Source organism: Thunnus thynnus, chromosome 24 (genome assembly GCF_963924715.1).
Source record: "Thunnus thynnus chromosome 24, fThuThy2.1, whole genome shotgun sequence".
In the NCBI taxonomy this organism is placed as follows: domain Eukaryota; kingdom Metazoa; phylum Chordata; class Actinopteri; order Scombriformes; family Scombridae; genus Thunnus; species Thunnus thynnus.
The window spans coordinates 20,876,191-20,890,898 of record NC_089540.1 but is presented as its reverse complement, the minus strand read 5'-3'; the positions used below and the strand labels follow the sequence as shown (position 1 = coordinate 20,890,898).

The 14,708-nt window shown below is 39.0% G+C and overlaps 2 protein-coding genes across 3 annotated transcripts in view; both read right to left on the bottom strand.

Moving 5' to 3' along the window:
- Positions 1 to 2,993: 2,993 nt before the first annotated feature.
- rgn (regucalcin) lies at positions 2,994 to 10,583 on the bottom strand. The gene is made up of 8 exons (XM_067583249.1): positions 10,411 to 10,583; positions 8,873 to 9,070; positions 8,609 to 8,791; positions 8,429 to 8,529; positions 8,244 to 8,358; positions 5,172 to 5,303; positions 4,045 to 4,199; positions 2,994 to 3,962 (listed from the first exon to the last, which is right to left on the bottom strand). Exons 2-8 carry the CDS (start codon positions 9,036 to 9,038, stop codon positions 3,912 to 3,914), a joined length of 903 nt encoding a protein of 300 aa, XP_067439350.1. The 5' UTR covers positions 9,039 to 9,070; positions 10,411 to 10,583; the 3' UTR covers positions 2,994 to 3,911.
- Positions 10,584 to 12,184: 1,601 nt separating this feature from the next.
- The window catches only part of vps16 (VPS16 core subunit of CORVET and HOPS complexes), a 16,104-nt gene continuing 13,580 nt past the window's right edge, over positions 12,185 to 14,708 (bottom strand). For both annotated transcript variants that reach the window (XM_067582960.1, XM_067582961.1), the window contains exons 21-24: positions 13,656 to 13,738; positions 13,001 to 13,097; positions 12,797 to 12,900; positions 12,185 to 12,722 (exon numbers count right to left, since the gene is read on the bottom strand). In XM_067582960.1, the coding sequence (XP_067439061.1) occupies positions 12,581 to 12,722; positions 12,797 to 12,900; positions 13,001 to 13,097; positions 13,656 to 13,738 (426 nt within the window). In that variant the 3' untranslated portion in view covers positions 12,185 to 12,580. The remainder of the gene's footprint in view (positions 12,723 to 12,796; positions 12,901 to 13,000; positions 13,098 to 13,655; positions 13,739 to 14,708) is intronic.

Sequence of the window (14,708 nt, the reverse complement as noted above, 5' to 3'; positions counted from 1 at the left end):
TGCTGCTGTCTCTGAGTTACATATATTTACAAAGATTTAGAAAAGGCAAGACACTCAAACTCACAACTAAACTGACTTTAACATGAAGTAGCTAAACTGACTTTAACATGAAGAAACTAAACTGAGTTTAAACATGAAGAAACTAAACTGACTTTATTATGAAGAACTAAATTAATTTTAAGATGAAGAAACTAAACTGACTTTAACATGAAGAATTAAACTGACTAACATGAAGAAACTAAACTGACTTTAACATGAAGAAACTAAACTGACTTCAACATGAAGAACTGACTTTTACATGAAGAACTAAACCGAATTTAACATGAAGAACTAAACTGAGTTTAACATGAAGAAACTAAACTGACTTTAATATGAAGAAACTAAACTGACTTTAACATGAAGAACTAAACTGACTTTAACATGAAGAACTAAACTGACTTTAACATGAAGAACTAAACTGACTTTAATATGAAGAAACTAAACTGACTTCAACATGAAGAACTAAACTGAGTTTAACATGAAGAAACTAAACTGACTTCAACATGAAGAACTAAACTGACTTTAACATGATAACTAAACTGACTTTAACATGAAGATACTAAACTGACTTCAACATGAAGAAACTAAACTGACTTCAACATGAAGAAACTAAACTGACTTTAACATGAAGAAACTAAACTGACTAACATGATAACTGATTTTAACATGAAGAACTAAACTGACTTTAACATAGCTAAACTGAGTTTAACATGAAGAAACTAAACTGACTAACATGAAGAAACTAAACTGACTTTAACATAACTAAACTGACTTTAATATGAAGAACTAAACTGAGTTTAAGATGAAAAAACTAAACTGACTTCAACATGAAGAACTAAACTGACTTTAACATGAAGAACTAAACTGACTTTAACATGAAGAACTATACTGACTTTAATATGAAGAAACTAAACTGACTTTAATATGAAGAAACTAAACTGACTTTAATATGAAGAAACTAAACTGACTTCAACATGAAGAACTAAACTGAGTTTAACATGAAGAAACTAAACTGAGTTTAACATGAAGAACTAAACTGAGTTTAACATGAAGAAACTAAACTGACTTCAACATGAAGAACTAAACTGACTTTAACATGATAACTAAACTGACTTTAACATGAAGAACTAAACTGACTTTAACATGAAGATACTAAACTGACTTCAACATGAAGAAACTAAACTGACTTCAACATGAAGAAACTAAACTGACTTTAACATGAAGAAACTAAACTGACTTTAACATGGTAACTTAACTGATTTTAACATGAAGAACTAAACTGACTTTAACATGATAACTAAACTGAGTTTAACATGAAGAAACTAAACTGACTTTAACATGAAGAAACTAAACTGACTTCAACATGAAGAAACTAAACTGACTTCAACATGAAGAAACTAAACTGACTTCAACATGAAGAAACTAAACTGACTTCAACATGAAGAAACTAAACTGACTTTAACATGAAGAAACTAAACTGACTTTAACATGATAACTAAACTGAGTTTAACATGAAGAAACTAAACTGACTAACATGAAGAAACTAAACTGATTTTAACATAACTAAACTGACTTTAATATGAAGAACTAAACTGAGTTTAACATGAAAAAACTAAACTGACTTCAACATGAAGAACTAAACTGACTTTAACATGAAGAACTAAACTGACTTCAACATGAAGAACTAAACTGACTTTAACATGAAGAACTAAACTGACTTTAATATGAAGAAACTAAACCGACTTTAATATGAAGAAACTAAACTGACTTTAATATGAAGAAACTAAACTGACTTCAACATGAAGAACTAAACTGAGTTTAACATGAAGAAACTAAACTGAGTTTAACATGAAGAACTAAACTGAGTTTAACATGAAGAACTAAGCTGACTTTAATATGAAGAAACTAAACTGACTTTAACATGAAGAACTAAACTGACTTTAACATGAAGAACTAAGCTGACTTTAACATGAAGAACTGAACTGAGTTTAACATGAAGAAACTAAACTGAGTTTAACATGAAGAACTAAACTGACTTTAAACATGAAGAAACTAAACTGACTTTAACATGAAGAACTAAACTGAGTTTAACATGAAGAACTAAACTGAGTTTAACATGAAGAACTAAACTGAGTTTAACATGAAGAACTAAACTGACTTTAATATGAAGAAACTAAACTGACTTTAACATGAAGAAACTAAACTGACTTTAACATGAAGAACTAAACTGACTTTAAACATGAAGAAACTAAATTGAATTTAACGTGAAGAAACTAAACTGAGTTTAACATGTAAGGGATAGTGCCTGATGAAGTTGCCTCCCCATAAGCCATTAATTCCTGATTATGGACACCTCAAAAGGCATTATCCTACTCATACCATAGTCACTTGCCAAAAAAATGAAGACCATTAATTTATATTTTCATGCATTAAGCAATCAAAGTCTGAAGTTTTTCACAAGCCATAACTGGTTCCCATGTCCCATAAGGTTCTTATGCAATGGAAATGTTGTTCACTACTCCAGTAAATGGGATGAACCATTGATAGGACTTGGCAATGGGAGATTTTTCTTGTCCGATCAGCTCATAGAAGCCTTTGGCTCAGCTATGAGCCAGAAAGCTAATGTTATGCTAGCATTCAAAGTCAATAACATTGCGTATGGTTGACAAACAGTAAATATAATTTGACAGTGTATTTAACAAGACAAGCTAGCTATCCATCCATGTCATTGTCCCCAAATCAATATCAGGATTTTCATTAACAAATGATAGGCCATGTGTGCTGTCGGCTGCAGCCTGAGGTAGCGAGTTGAATAGCAAATAGGATGTGAGAGTTAAACATAGAGAACTAAACTGAGTTTAACATGAAGTTCAGTATTTTCTGACTGTTAAACTACATTACCCATAATTCTTATCGTTCATCCTCAAGTGACTGATGCTCAACACTCACTGGTGTGATGTTGCTCAAGATTAATTTTATTTTAACCAATTATACAAAGTTGCATGTCAGAATATGGAATATTTAATTGCCTCCTGGCTGTTGGATGTATGTTAGTTTCCTTGTTTCTGATTGGCTGACATCATTTCTTTCTTTACAATTCTTAACTGATACAAATACATATGGGTGACAAATTAAAGGAAAAACCAACATAAAGTGTGTTAGTAAGGTATACGGCCGACACGTGCCACCAGAACAGCTTCAGAGCTCCTTGTTATTGATCCTACAGTCTCTGAACATCATTGTTCACAAAGATTTTCCTCATGTGGTGTTGTGATGATGGTGGTGCAGAGCGCTGTCTAACACGTCAGCTGGGTTGAGATCTGGTGACTGTGAAGGTCATAACATATGATTCACATCATTTAATCCTCATCAAACCATTCATTGTCATCCTGGAAGAGACCACTCCCATCAGGATAGAAATGTTTCATCACAGGATAAAGCTGATCACTCACAACTCCTTTGTATTGATTAGCAGTGACCCTTCCCTCTAAGGGGACAAGTGGACCCAAACCATGCCAGAAAAATGCCCCCCACAGCATAACAGAGCCACCAGACCCCCTCACTGTAGGGGTCCAGCATTCAGACTTGGACCAGTCTTTCCTTTAATTTGTCACCAGTCTGTATTTCTTATTTTGAAAACCAGTATTAAATTAAAGATGAACATTTTGTAAGCTAAACCTTATTATTATCATCGTCAACCATTTATTAACATTGCTTTTGATTAGGACCACTAATTATTGATTACTAACAGCTAAAAGTTATCTCACAGTCTCTGCCAGTTTGGATTAATCAATCATCAATCAATCAATCTGTTAATTATTTGTTAAAGTTGAACTGTGCTGTGATTGGGTGTTTGGGTTGAGTCCTGATGATCATCCAGAGAATGAGTTTGAAGGACGACCTTTGACCCCGAGTCCTGTCACCTGCAGACACACATGCTCAGGTAAGTCAGGTAATAAAGTGAACACAGGCAAGTTAGGTAATAAAGGTGAGCCTGACTCTCACCTTGAACGTAGCACCAGCCAGCGGCTGCTGTCTCTGCTCTGATTGGTTGAGGCCCAGACTGGCTGAGGTCACATAGAGGTCAGTGTAATCCGGACCTCCAAAACAACACGAGGTGGTCTTCATCACTGGCAGAGAGACTGTCTGCAGCTGCACACCTGAGAGACAGAACTTTATAACCAGGACTGACCAGCAGAACCAGTACAACCATTATCAAGTCAAGTCAATTTTATTTATATAGCTCCAAATCATAACAGAAGTTATCTCAGGGCCCTTTTCATGTAGAGCAGATCTAGACCAAATTCTTTAATATACAGAGACCCAACATTCCTCCATGAGCAGCACTTGGCAACAGCAGCAAAGAAAAACTCCCCTTTAATGGGTAGAAACCTCAAGCAGAGCCGGACTCTAGGTGGACACAATCTGCCTTGACCAGTTGGGTTGAGAGAGAAAGAGGGAGACACAGAGAAGAAGAATAACAATAACAATAACAATAACAATGATTGTCCCATTCTACTTTTAAAGACTGTAGGAACCACCAGTAAGCTGCATACTGGGAGCGCAGTGTTCTAGTGGGATAATACGGTACTATGAGCTCTTTAAGATATGATGGTGTCTGACCATTAAGGGCTTTGTAAGTCAGGAGAAGGATTTTAAATTCTATTCTAGATTTTACAGGAAGCCAATGCAGCGAAGCTAAAATGGGAGAAATGTGGTCTCTTTTTCTAGTTTTAGTCAGAACACGTGCAGCTGCATTCTGGACCAGCTGGAGAGTCTTTAGAGACTTGTTAGGGCAACCTGATAATAAGGAATTGCAATAATCCAGCCTAGAAGTAACAAATGCGTGAACTAGTTTTTCTGCATCTTTTAGGGACAGGATGTGCCTGATTTTTGTGATATTACGTAAGTGAAAAAAGGCAGTCCTTGAGATTTGATTTATGTGAGAGTTAAAGGACATATCCTGATCAAAGATAACTCCCAGATTCCTTACGGTGGTGCTGGAGGCCAGGGTAATGCCATCCAGAGTAGCTTTATCATTAGATAATGTGTTTCTAAGGTGTTTAGAGCCAAGCACAATAACTTCAGTTTTGTCTGAGTTTAGTCTGACCAGTAGAACCAGTAGAACTAACCAGTAGCAGGGTCAATGTTGATGACCCGTCCTCCATTGTAACAGGCCACCCAGAGATGACCATTAGCATCAACTGTCATCCCGTCTGGAAGCCCTTCCCCTTCCTGCAAGCGGTACACCACACGGCGGTTACCTAGGCAACACATAAACACATGCATGATCTTAGTATGACTGACTGTCAACAATTTACAGCAACCTGCTTGCTCAGAATTAAAAGGAATGACCATGTCAGCAGCTGATATTAGCACAGAACACATTACATGTGTAGTGTGTATAAAAACTCAAATACACAGTAATTGTGTATAAATACACATGTAGTGTGTATAAATACACAATAACTGTGTATAAATACCCATGGAGTGTATAAATACACAAGTAGAGTATATAAGTACACATGCAGTTGTATGCAAATGTGCACCCCTTCACAAGTAACATATTTTAGTAATTTTTTAATTGAAAAAATATAAACAGTCTCACTAGGATATGGACAAAAAACACAATATTTTCAGGAAACATTCATGATCTGTTAATTTTTTATGTCATAAATTGATCAAAAGGAAAACAAAACAAAAACATTGCAGCATGTGCACAAGTTTGGGCACCCTAAGAGTTCCTTATTCTCAGATTCTTTTTACAAGGTCATCATTAATCTCATTAGGCCTGAGGCATGTCAACAGTTGCAAAGCTTTACAAATCCTCTGACTGTTCAAACCTTGTGCGAACACTCAGCAACCATTGGTTCCTCTAAGCAGCTGTGTAACGTTGTGTTCACATCAAATAAGAAGCAAATTTTTTGCACCACGAGAATACACGCAAAGTCAATGCAAATACACAAATGACATGAATACGCAAAATTTGTGACACAAATACGCAAAATTTGCGTCATATAATTTAAAAGCTACACAGTGTGTAGGTATCTATGTGTATAAACAATAACGTCGCTGCCGTATTTATGACTTTAGATTATGTTATTTTCAGTGTTGATGGAGCAGCTACAATGTTAGCATAACTCTGATTGATCTGAACTCCATTCAGAAAATAAGCATTTTAAAATTTGTTTGCTTGTCATCTTGCGGACAGACCTGACAATGCATGAGTTCAGACTTTTTACAAATCGGCATCACAATGTAGTTATTTTGGCATCCTTTTGATCCATTTGTTGCAATTAAATAACAGCTACATTTATTTTGGGTTTGTACCGCTTTAAGGTCTGTACTTGTTGTCTTGGAAGTGCAGTAAATCAACAGATTTTTGGGGGACTTTTGTGTGATGGATTCATGCAGTTTATCACAGCAAAACGAACAGAGAAGAGTGGATAATGTATCTCAGTGTTTACAGATAAGTGTCCGTATGACCATTGTTAAAGGGGGACTGAGCCGTCATGATGACAGGCAGGCTGAGCTTCAGTAACATCACCGCGCTGCCACCCATTGTCTGCGTCGGGACTAGTCGTGCCTGCCATTGGTTGCTAACTGTTTGGGGTGAATAAACACAAACGATCCCACAGTCATACTCACATGACTAATGTGAGGCAAAAATTCGCTTCACGTTTGATGTGAACACAATATAAGACTCTAAAAATTAAAGTTATTGATGCCCACGGTGCATGGCAACTACAAGAAGTTAGCAAAGCCTTGTCAGCTTGCAGTTTCCACAGTGTGAAATATAATTAAGAGATGGCAGTTTAGGGCAACTGTGGAGGTCAAGATGAGATCTGGAAGATCAAGAAAACTCTGGGAGAGAACTGCTCGTATGCTGGTCAGAAAGGCAAATCAAAACCCACATTTTACTGCAAAAAACCTGCAGGAAGATTTATCAGACTCAGGAGTGGTTGTGCAGCGATGCACTAACAAGACCTTCATGGAAGAATCAGAAGAAGAAAACCTGCATCCTCATCATAAAATCTAACGTCAGAAGTGAAACAGAACATCTACAGAAACCTGAAGCGTTTAGGAAACAAGTGCTGTGGACTGATGACGTTAAAATAGAATCAATCAGCAAAGGTCTATTTGGAGAAAACAAGGAGCAGCACTTCATGAAAAGAACAGCTTGCCAGCTGTTAAGCATGGAGGTGGATCTATCATGCTTTATGGTTGTATTGCAGCCAGAGGAACAGGACACATCGCATAGGTGGAGGGAACAATGGATTCAACTAAATACCAGCAAATTCTGGAAGCAAACATCACAGTGTCAGTAAAAAAAAGCTGAAGCTGAAAAGAGGACGATGATCAACAGGATAATGATTCTAAACATACCTCGAAATCCAGCATGGACGACCTCAAGAGACACAAGCTGAAGGTTTAGGAACAACACTCACAGTTCTGACTTAAACAGTACTAAAAATCTGTGGGTAGATCTTTAAAGAGCTGTGAATGCAAGACGAACCAAGAATATTACAGAACTAGAAGCCTTTTGCAGGAAGAATGAGAGAAAATCCCAAATACAAGAACTAAAAGATGTCTGGCTGGATATCTGGGTGATATCTGCCAGTGGATCACTGACTACTGACTATGCAGAGCCCAAAGTTTTACACACAATCATGTTTTTATTATTTTATTTTTGTTCAATTAATGACATAAAAAGTATCAATGCATTAATGGTTGCTGAACATTTCCATATCCTAAAAAATCACCAAAATATGTTATTTATCAAGGGGTGGCCAAACTTTTATATACAACTGTTAATACACAGTTAGAGTATATAAGTACACAGTTAGAGTGTATAAGTACGCAGTTAGAGTATATAAGTACACAGTTAGAGTGTATAAGTACACAGTTAGAGTGTATAAGTACACAGTTAAAGTGTATAAGTACACAGTTAGAGTGTATAAGTACACAGTTAGAGTATATAAGTACACAGTTAGAGTGTATAAGTACACAGTTAGAGTGTATAAGTACACAGTTAAAGTGTATAAGTACACAGTTAGAGTGTATAAGTACACAGTTAGAGTGTATAAGTACACAGTTAAAGTATATAAGTACACAGTTAGAGTGTATAAGTACACAGTTAGAGTGTATAAGTACACAGTTAGAGTATATAAGTACACAGTTAGAGTATATAAGTACACAGTTACCCAGCTGTCCGGTTGGTGAGTCGTAGTCGAAGGCGTCGACAGTCAGAGACAAACTGTCAATGTAGAAAAACGTCCTCTGATCCACAGACCAGTCCAACCCGTTAGAGATGTCCACCTGAGAGACAGACAGGTGAGGGACAGACAAGTGTCCGACAGACATGTGAAGGAAAGACAGGGGTGTTTACCTGGCTCAGGTGTCTGGTGACAGTGAGGTCAGAGGTCAGGGAGAACAGTGAGCCCTGCTGTCTCTGAACCTCTGCCGGACGCTCCTCCATCCCCATCGTACCTGGTGACGGAACACTCTGTTACCACGGCAACAGCAGACCGACAGGTCAACGCTGTTACCATGGCAACAGAAGACACACCTGCCAGCAGGCGTCCATTGGGATCCACCTTCCCGTCGTTCAGCCGGTTGTTTGGTTTGTCTTGATCAACCTCCGCTAACGACCTCATCGTCTGAGTCGACCAATCAACAGCCACGATGCTGCGACCCACACCTGCAACATAACCACCTGACCTGCGAGGAACCGCAAAGCCCACCATGTGACCTGCAGAAAGACAGACAGAGAAACAGGTGAGACAAAGTATGAATTTAATAAAATCAGTTTCCTGCATCCTGATTGGCCGACCTGTTTCCACAGACTGGATCTCCTTGGTCGTTGAATTCCAGCGGTGGATTTTCTGCCCAGCGATGTCGACAAACAGGAGCGTCTGCTCTGACTCCTCCCACACTGGCCCTTCACCAATCAGAGCACTCTCCTTCACCACGCACTCCACCTTCACTGATGACATCATCACCCCTGAACCAGTCACTGAGCTGGACTCAGCTGTTTCCATGGAAACAAAAGAAAGACACAAATAAAGACACAAATAAAGACACAAAGTACTAGATAATATACCACTACACTTTGTATTACACTTTATAGTAGTAATACTTTATAGCATATTAACACACTGAAGTTACTAAACATTAAATTACTACATATTATACTACCTGTCATACCACTTTATAAATATATATATATACAGCTCATGTCTATAATGCATTATAAACATACTTATAATGTGTTATAATCTGCTTCTAGCACTGTATAATTATAGTTATAAACACTCATAAATATTCATAATGCTTTATAATAATAGTCAGAACACATTATGAAGCATTTTATAAAGACTTATAAGGTCAAGAATCATAATACTTCATAACAGATATAATACATTACAAGCTGCTTATAAGTCACTATAAATGCTCATTGTTTGCTTTCAGTAAAGTGAAAAATATCAATAGATCTTTGCAAAAACAACACAAAACATTGTAAAATGAATAGATTAGTTTAACGAATCATAACAGACAATGAACAACTGAATGATGAACATTTACATTTCACTAATGTTTCCCCAAAAAACTCACAAACACTCAAATTATAGATAAAACCTGAAACTATTTCTATTTTACTTTAATGTAAACATTTGATCAACAAAAGTGACTCATTAAAAAAACTTGGTTAGTGATAAGTGATTATAAATCTTTATAAAATTCTTTATGTGTTCTGATTATTGTTATAAAACAGCGATTATAACCTTAATTATAACACATATGTATAATACATTACAGACATGGGCGTTATAGAAAGTGTTACCATATATATAACACTGATACTACAGTATGTAGTACTGTTATATATTAAACTATAACAGAATACCACATACCAAATACTACTTCATGTACAGAACATGATTACTGCATATTATACTGCATATTATACTGCTATAAACACTACATGTGTTAGAAGTCTTATGTAAGAAAGTAGTAGGTGGGACTGCAGTACTACTCAGTCCTTTAATGATTGGTCGGTTTAGTTGCTGCTGCAGACTTTATAGATTAATCCGTATGGATCAAACTTGATCGGTAGAAACACCTGACGGTGGTTTGTCACGTGCCTCCTGTCACACTGAAAGTTTATAGTTCAGCGGAGTCACGCGCAGGTTGGTCAGTCTGTAAATGAGAGATTTCTGAACGGAGTCTGGCTCCGTTAAAGACCGTCTGTCCTAAAACTCTGGACTTCAGATACTGTAGTACAACTTTAGGTAGTTTAACAGTAGGACTATGCAGTACAGCCGCGTGTAACCGTGTGCTTTGTGTAGAAATACACATTTTAAAACTCACCTGCAGTAGCAGTAACTTCCGGTCCACAGTACTTCGTTCTGAAGTAGTACTCGGTGTATCTGTTAACTTCCAAGAGGATCCAAAACGTTTTGTGCAGCAGCTGACGACCTGGAAGCCCCGCCCCCCAACCGGCCGACTCCGACTAAACGCACCCAGCAGAGATCAAAGCTCAACTGACTGATTATCGATCATAGACAATAATAACAGTGATATATATGGAAGTTTAATAGTTGTAACCCACAGAAATCAATCCTCAAATGTTTCACTGTCCACAAACATGTATTTATATTTGTTGTGTAAAATAATATCTGATATCTGCAAATAAGCAGAACTTCTGTAAACACGTGTTTTCATTCCACATGAAAATGATGCAGGTTTTACCAATGTAAATAACGATGTAAAATATAAAGTCATATTTACAAAAGCGTTTGTGGATCGCTTCCGGTCAGTTTGTGAGCCACGTGACATTTGTGACCTCCGTCTTGTTTGTGTATTTTTGTCGCATCTGAACATCAGCTGATGTGTAGAAACAAAGCAGGACTGTGACGTGCAGTTAGCAGCTTCACCTGCAGGGGGCGACATTCCCTCTACTGCGCATGCGCGTCCGTACAGCAGGACAGATATGTGGGTTATAACTATTAAAGTCCAATAAAAACTAACATAAATAAATAGCACTGATCATATTAAATATTCACATTAATATATTATAAAAACAAACAGCTGTATACATTTATTAATGATCAATAACGCTATGAAACTGTTTCAATACATTTCTGACATCAGTGACTGTTTTGATCAGAAAAGTTCGATATTAAACTGTTTTATGTAAAAACTGTTTTATTTGTTATGTAATTAATTATTATTATTATTATTATTATTATTATTATTATTATTATTATTATTATTATTATTATTATTAATTACAATAAAGAATAATAACGATGACTAAAAGTTATTGAAATAAAAAAGATGAGTTTGTTTTGGAGTCCGTTGCCTCCTGGTGGTGGAAACTCAAACTAAACTCAACACTGATCAGACTCTTTCTGATCATCACATTATTGATTAACTTATTGAACCAGGTGATCAGAATATTACTGTAAAAACAAACAATATCCAAAATGCCATATTTAGGTCATGTGATGACACCTGAGCTGTCTCCATGACAACTGAGCAACTCCCTCCTCTGAAGAAGGCCATGAGATGTGGTTGAAAGCCTCTGAACAGTATTTCTGACTCAGCGGCAGTTTACGCTGTAGCTTCAAGGAGCGCTCGTTTTGTTTCCCATTTGAGCTTCCTCATATGACACAGACTGTTACCGTTTACCCAGACCAACAAAGCACCGCCCGGTCCTGCTACGCTGGTGCTAAAACAAACGAACCCGCCGTCCTGAAGCCAGCAGGACTTCAGATGTTTGACGTTAACTGACATGTGCGACATCAAATAATGATGTCAGACAAAAGACAACAAAGGAGCTCATGAAACAACAGCAGATGAGTTAAAGTTCTGCTTCACATTTCCAGACTGAATGAAGGAATCAAAGAGAGGTGAAGAGGTGAGGAAGAGAAAAACAAGGAGAAACTAAAGAACCGACTCAAGAAGAAACAGTTTAAGGAGGAAAGATGCAGACAGAAGCAGCCCAGACAGGTCAGGTGATGAGACATCAACACATTCACCTGCTCCAGTCTGACGGAAGTGTTGGTCACAGTGGGAAAAATGATGTAAACCAGCACGAGCTGGTGATCAGATCTCTGCAGCCGAGAGAGGAAACGCTTCGTTCAGCAGCCTCACAAACAACATGTTTTATTCAGGCAGCAGAATGACAAAATATCAAATTTATCAACAAATTAAACTCATTTAGTGCAAAGAGACAAACAAACTAAAGAATATTTAATAAAAGACGTCAAACTGAGTGAACAGGTGAGGTCACATGTCACAATCACCCGTGAAGCTTCTTCTGATTGGTTTGTTACTTCAGGACAGTTTTTAATCAGAGAAGAAGAAAACGTGTTCCATCAGAGCAGCTGAGTGATTAATAATCAATCATTTATTACCACAGATCAATAAATACTGGGCTACTTCTGACATTAAAGCACAAAAAGAAGAAACTGGTTGCTATGTTAACTGTGGATCACTTTTTGGCAGGCTCTGTACAAACATTCAGAATACAGGATCACTTTTTGGCAGCGGAAGCTTTGGCTCGATTCAACCTGTCAATCAACAGCCGGTCGGAGGCGGAGCATCTGGAGAGGACCGCCCCCATCTCTGATTCGTTCTTGCGCTCGATCGCCGCCTCTGCCGCGCCCTCCAGGTCACTGAGAGGAGAAGAAGAGTTTACCTGAGAGATCAGCTGTCACCTGTCTGACCAGGTGTCAGGTGAGAAGCTTACCTGACGGCCAGGTGAGCTTTGACCTTCTGCTCAGGCGTCACCTTGGAAACGTACTTCCTGGCTTCATACTTGTTGTTACTCTTCATGCAGACTTCCACAAATGCCTGAAGAAGAGACAGCACTAAGACTCATGGGAAATGTATTTCAATCTTCATTTAAAATGACCAGGTAAACGACACTATTGGGGGCTGGTCGTCCTCTCACCAGGTAGCCAATAGGAGATTTCTTGCTCTTTGAGAACTTCTCTAACTCCTCCCACTCCTCCTTCTCTGCCAGAGACTTCAGTTTCAGCCACCAATATCTGCACAGGTACGCAGGGAGAGACAGACAGGTAGAGACAGGTGCATAATCGAGGTACATTTAGTTAATACAAATGAATTTTCTATATGAAAGGTTCTACTTGTTCTCATTAGTGACACCGGTGGCCATTAAGTGAGCTGCAGTCAACATCCTGCTGCTTGCGCTCGCGTCTTTTTCCTCACTTACACTTCTCGTGATTACATTAATCTCTAACATCGTTTGGTGCCACGTATCAACACAACATCTCTAATTCCCAGTCAGTCAGTTGTGTTGTTTTGCTGGTTGTTTGTTGACATAAACGGGAGAGAGGCAAAGCACTCGGAAGTGTGCAAAAACGTCACATCCTTTGGATTTTCACCAGGGTCCTTCACATGGAAACCAGAAAGTCAAGGAAGGTCTCACTTCTTCAAGTTATATTACGACCCACTCAGTCATTGTAATAAATAATAATTAATACATGTAAACTGCGTCACACTTCTACATATAGAACCTTTAAAATGAATGAAAACATCAACCAATCTCAGCACACAGAGCTGTGACATCACCGTCTCAGTCTCACCTTTTGTCAGGGACTCTGAAGTCTCTGTAAAGTTGTTCAGCCTGTTTGTGAAGTCCTAGAGCCAGCAGAGCCTCCATGGTTGCCTGGCAACACAAGGTAGTGACATCACAAGGAAGACATGACTGATTACTACATCCATCCTGGCTGTTGATTGGTTACTTACCTGTTCAAATTAAGAAAGAACTCTTTATTTAGTCATATTAAAATAATGAAAAACAATGTTTAGAAATTAGCCCCTTTATGTAAAGACAGTCCCAGGAGCCCCGCCCCTTTATCTACCTGTAGAGACAGTCCCAGGAGCCCCGCCCCTTTATCTACCTGTAGAGACAGTCCCAGGAGCCCCGCCCCTTTATCTACCTGTAAAGACAGTCCCAGGAGCCCCGCCCCTGTATCTACCTGTAAAGACAGTCCCAGGAGCCCCGCCCCTGAATCTACCTGTAGAGACAGTCCCAGGAGCCCCGCCCCTTTATCTACCTGTAGAGACAGTCCCAGGAGCCCCGCCCCTGAATCTACCTGTAGAGACAGTCCCGGTAGCCCCGCCCCTGAATCTACCTGTAGAGACAGTCCCGGTAGCCCCGCCCCTGAATCTACCTGTAAAGACAGTACCAGGAGCCCCGCCCCTGTATCTACCTGTAGAGACAGTCCCAGGAGCCCCGCCCCTGAATCTACCTGTAGAGACAGTCCCGGTAGCCCCGCCCCTGTATCTACCTGTAAAGACAGTCCCAGGAGCCCCGCCCCTGTATCTACCTGTAAAGACAGTCCCAGGAGCCCCGCCCCTTTATCTACCTGTAGAGACAGTCCCAGGAGCCCCACCCCTGTATCTACCTGTAGAGACAGTCCCAGGAGCCCCGCCCCTGTATCTACCTGTAGAGACAGTCCCAGGAGCCCCGCCCCTGTATCTACCTGTAGAGACAGTCCCAGGAGCCCCGCCCCTTTATCTACCTGTAAAGACCGTCCCAGGAGCCCCGCCCCTGTATCTACCTGTAAAGACAGTCCCAGGAGCCCCGCCCCTGTATCTACCTGTAAAGACAGTCCCAGGAGCCCCGCCCCTGA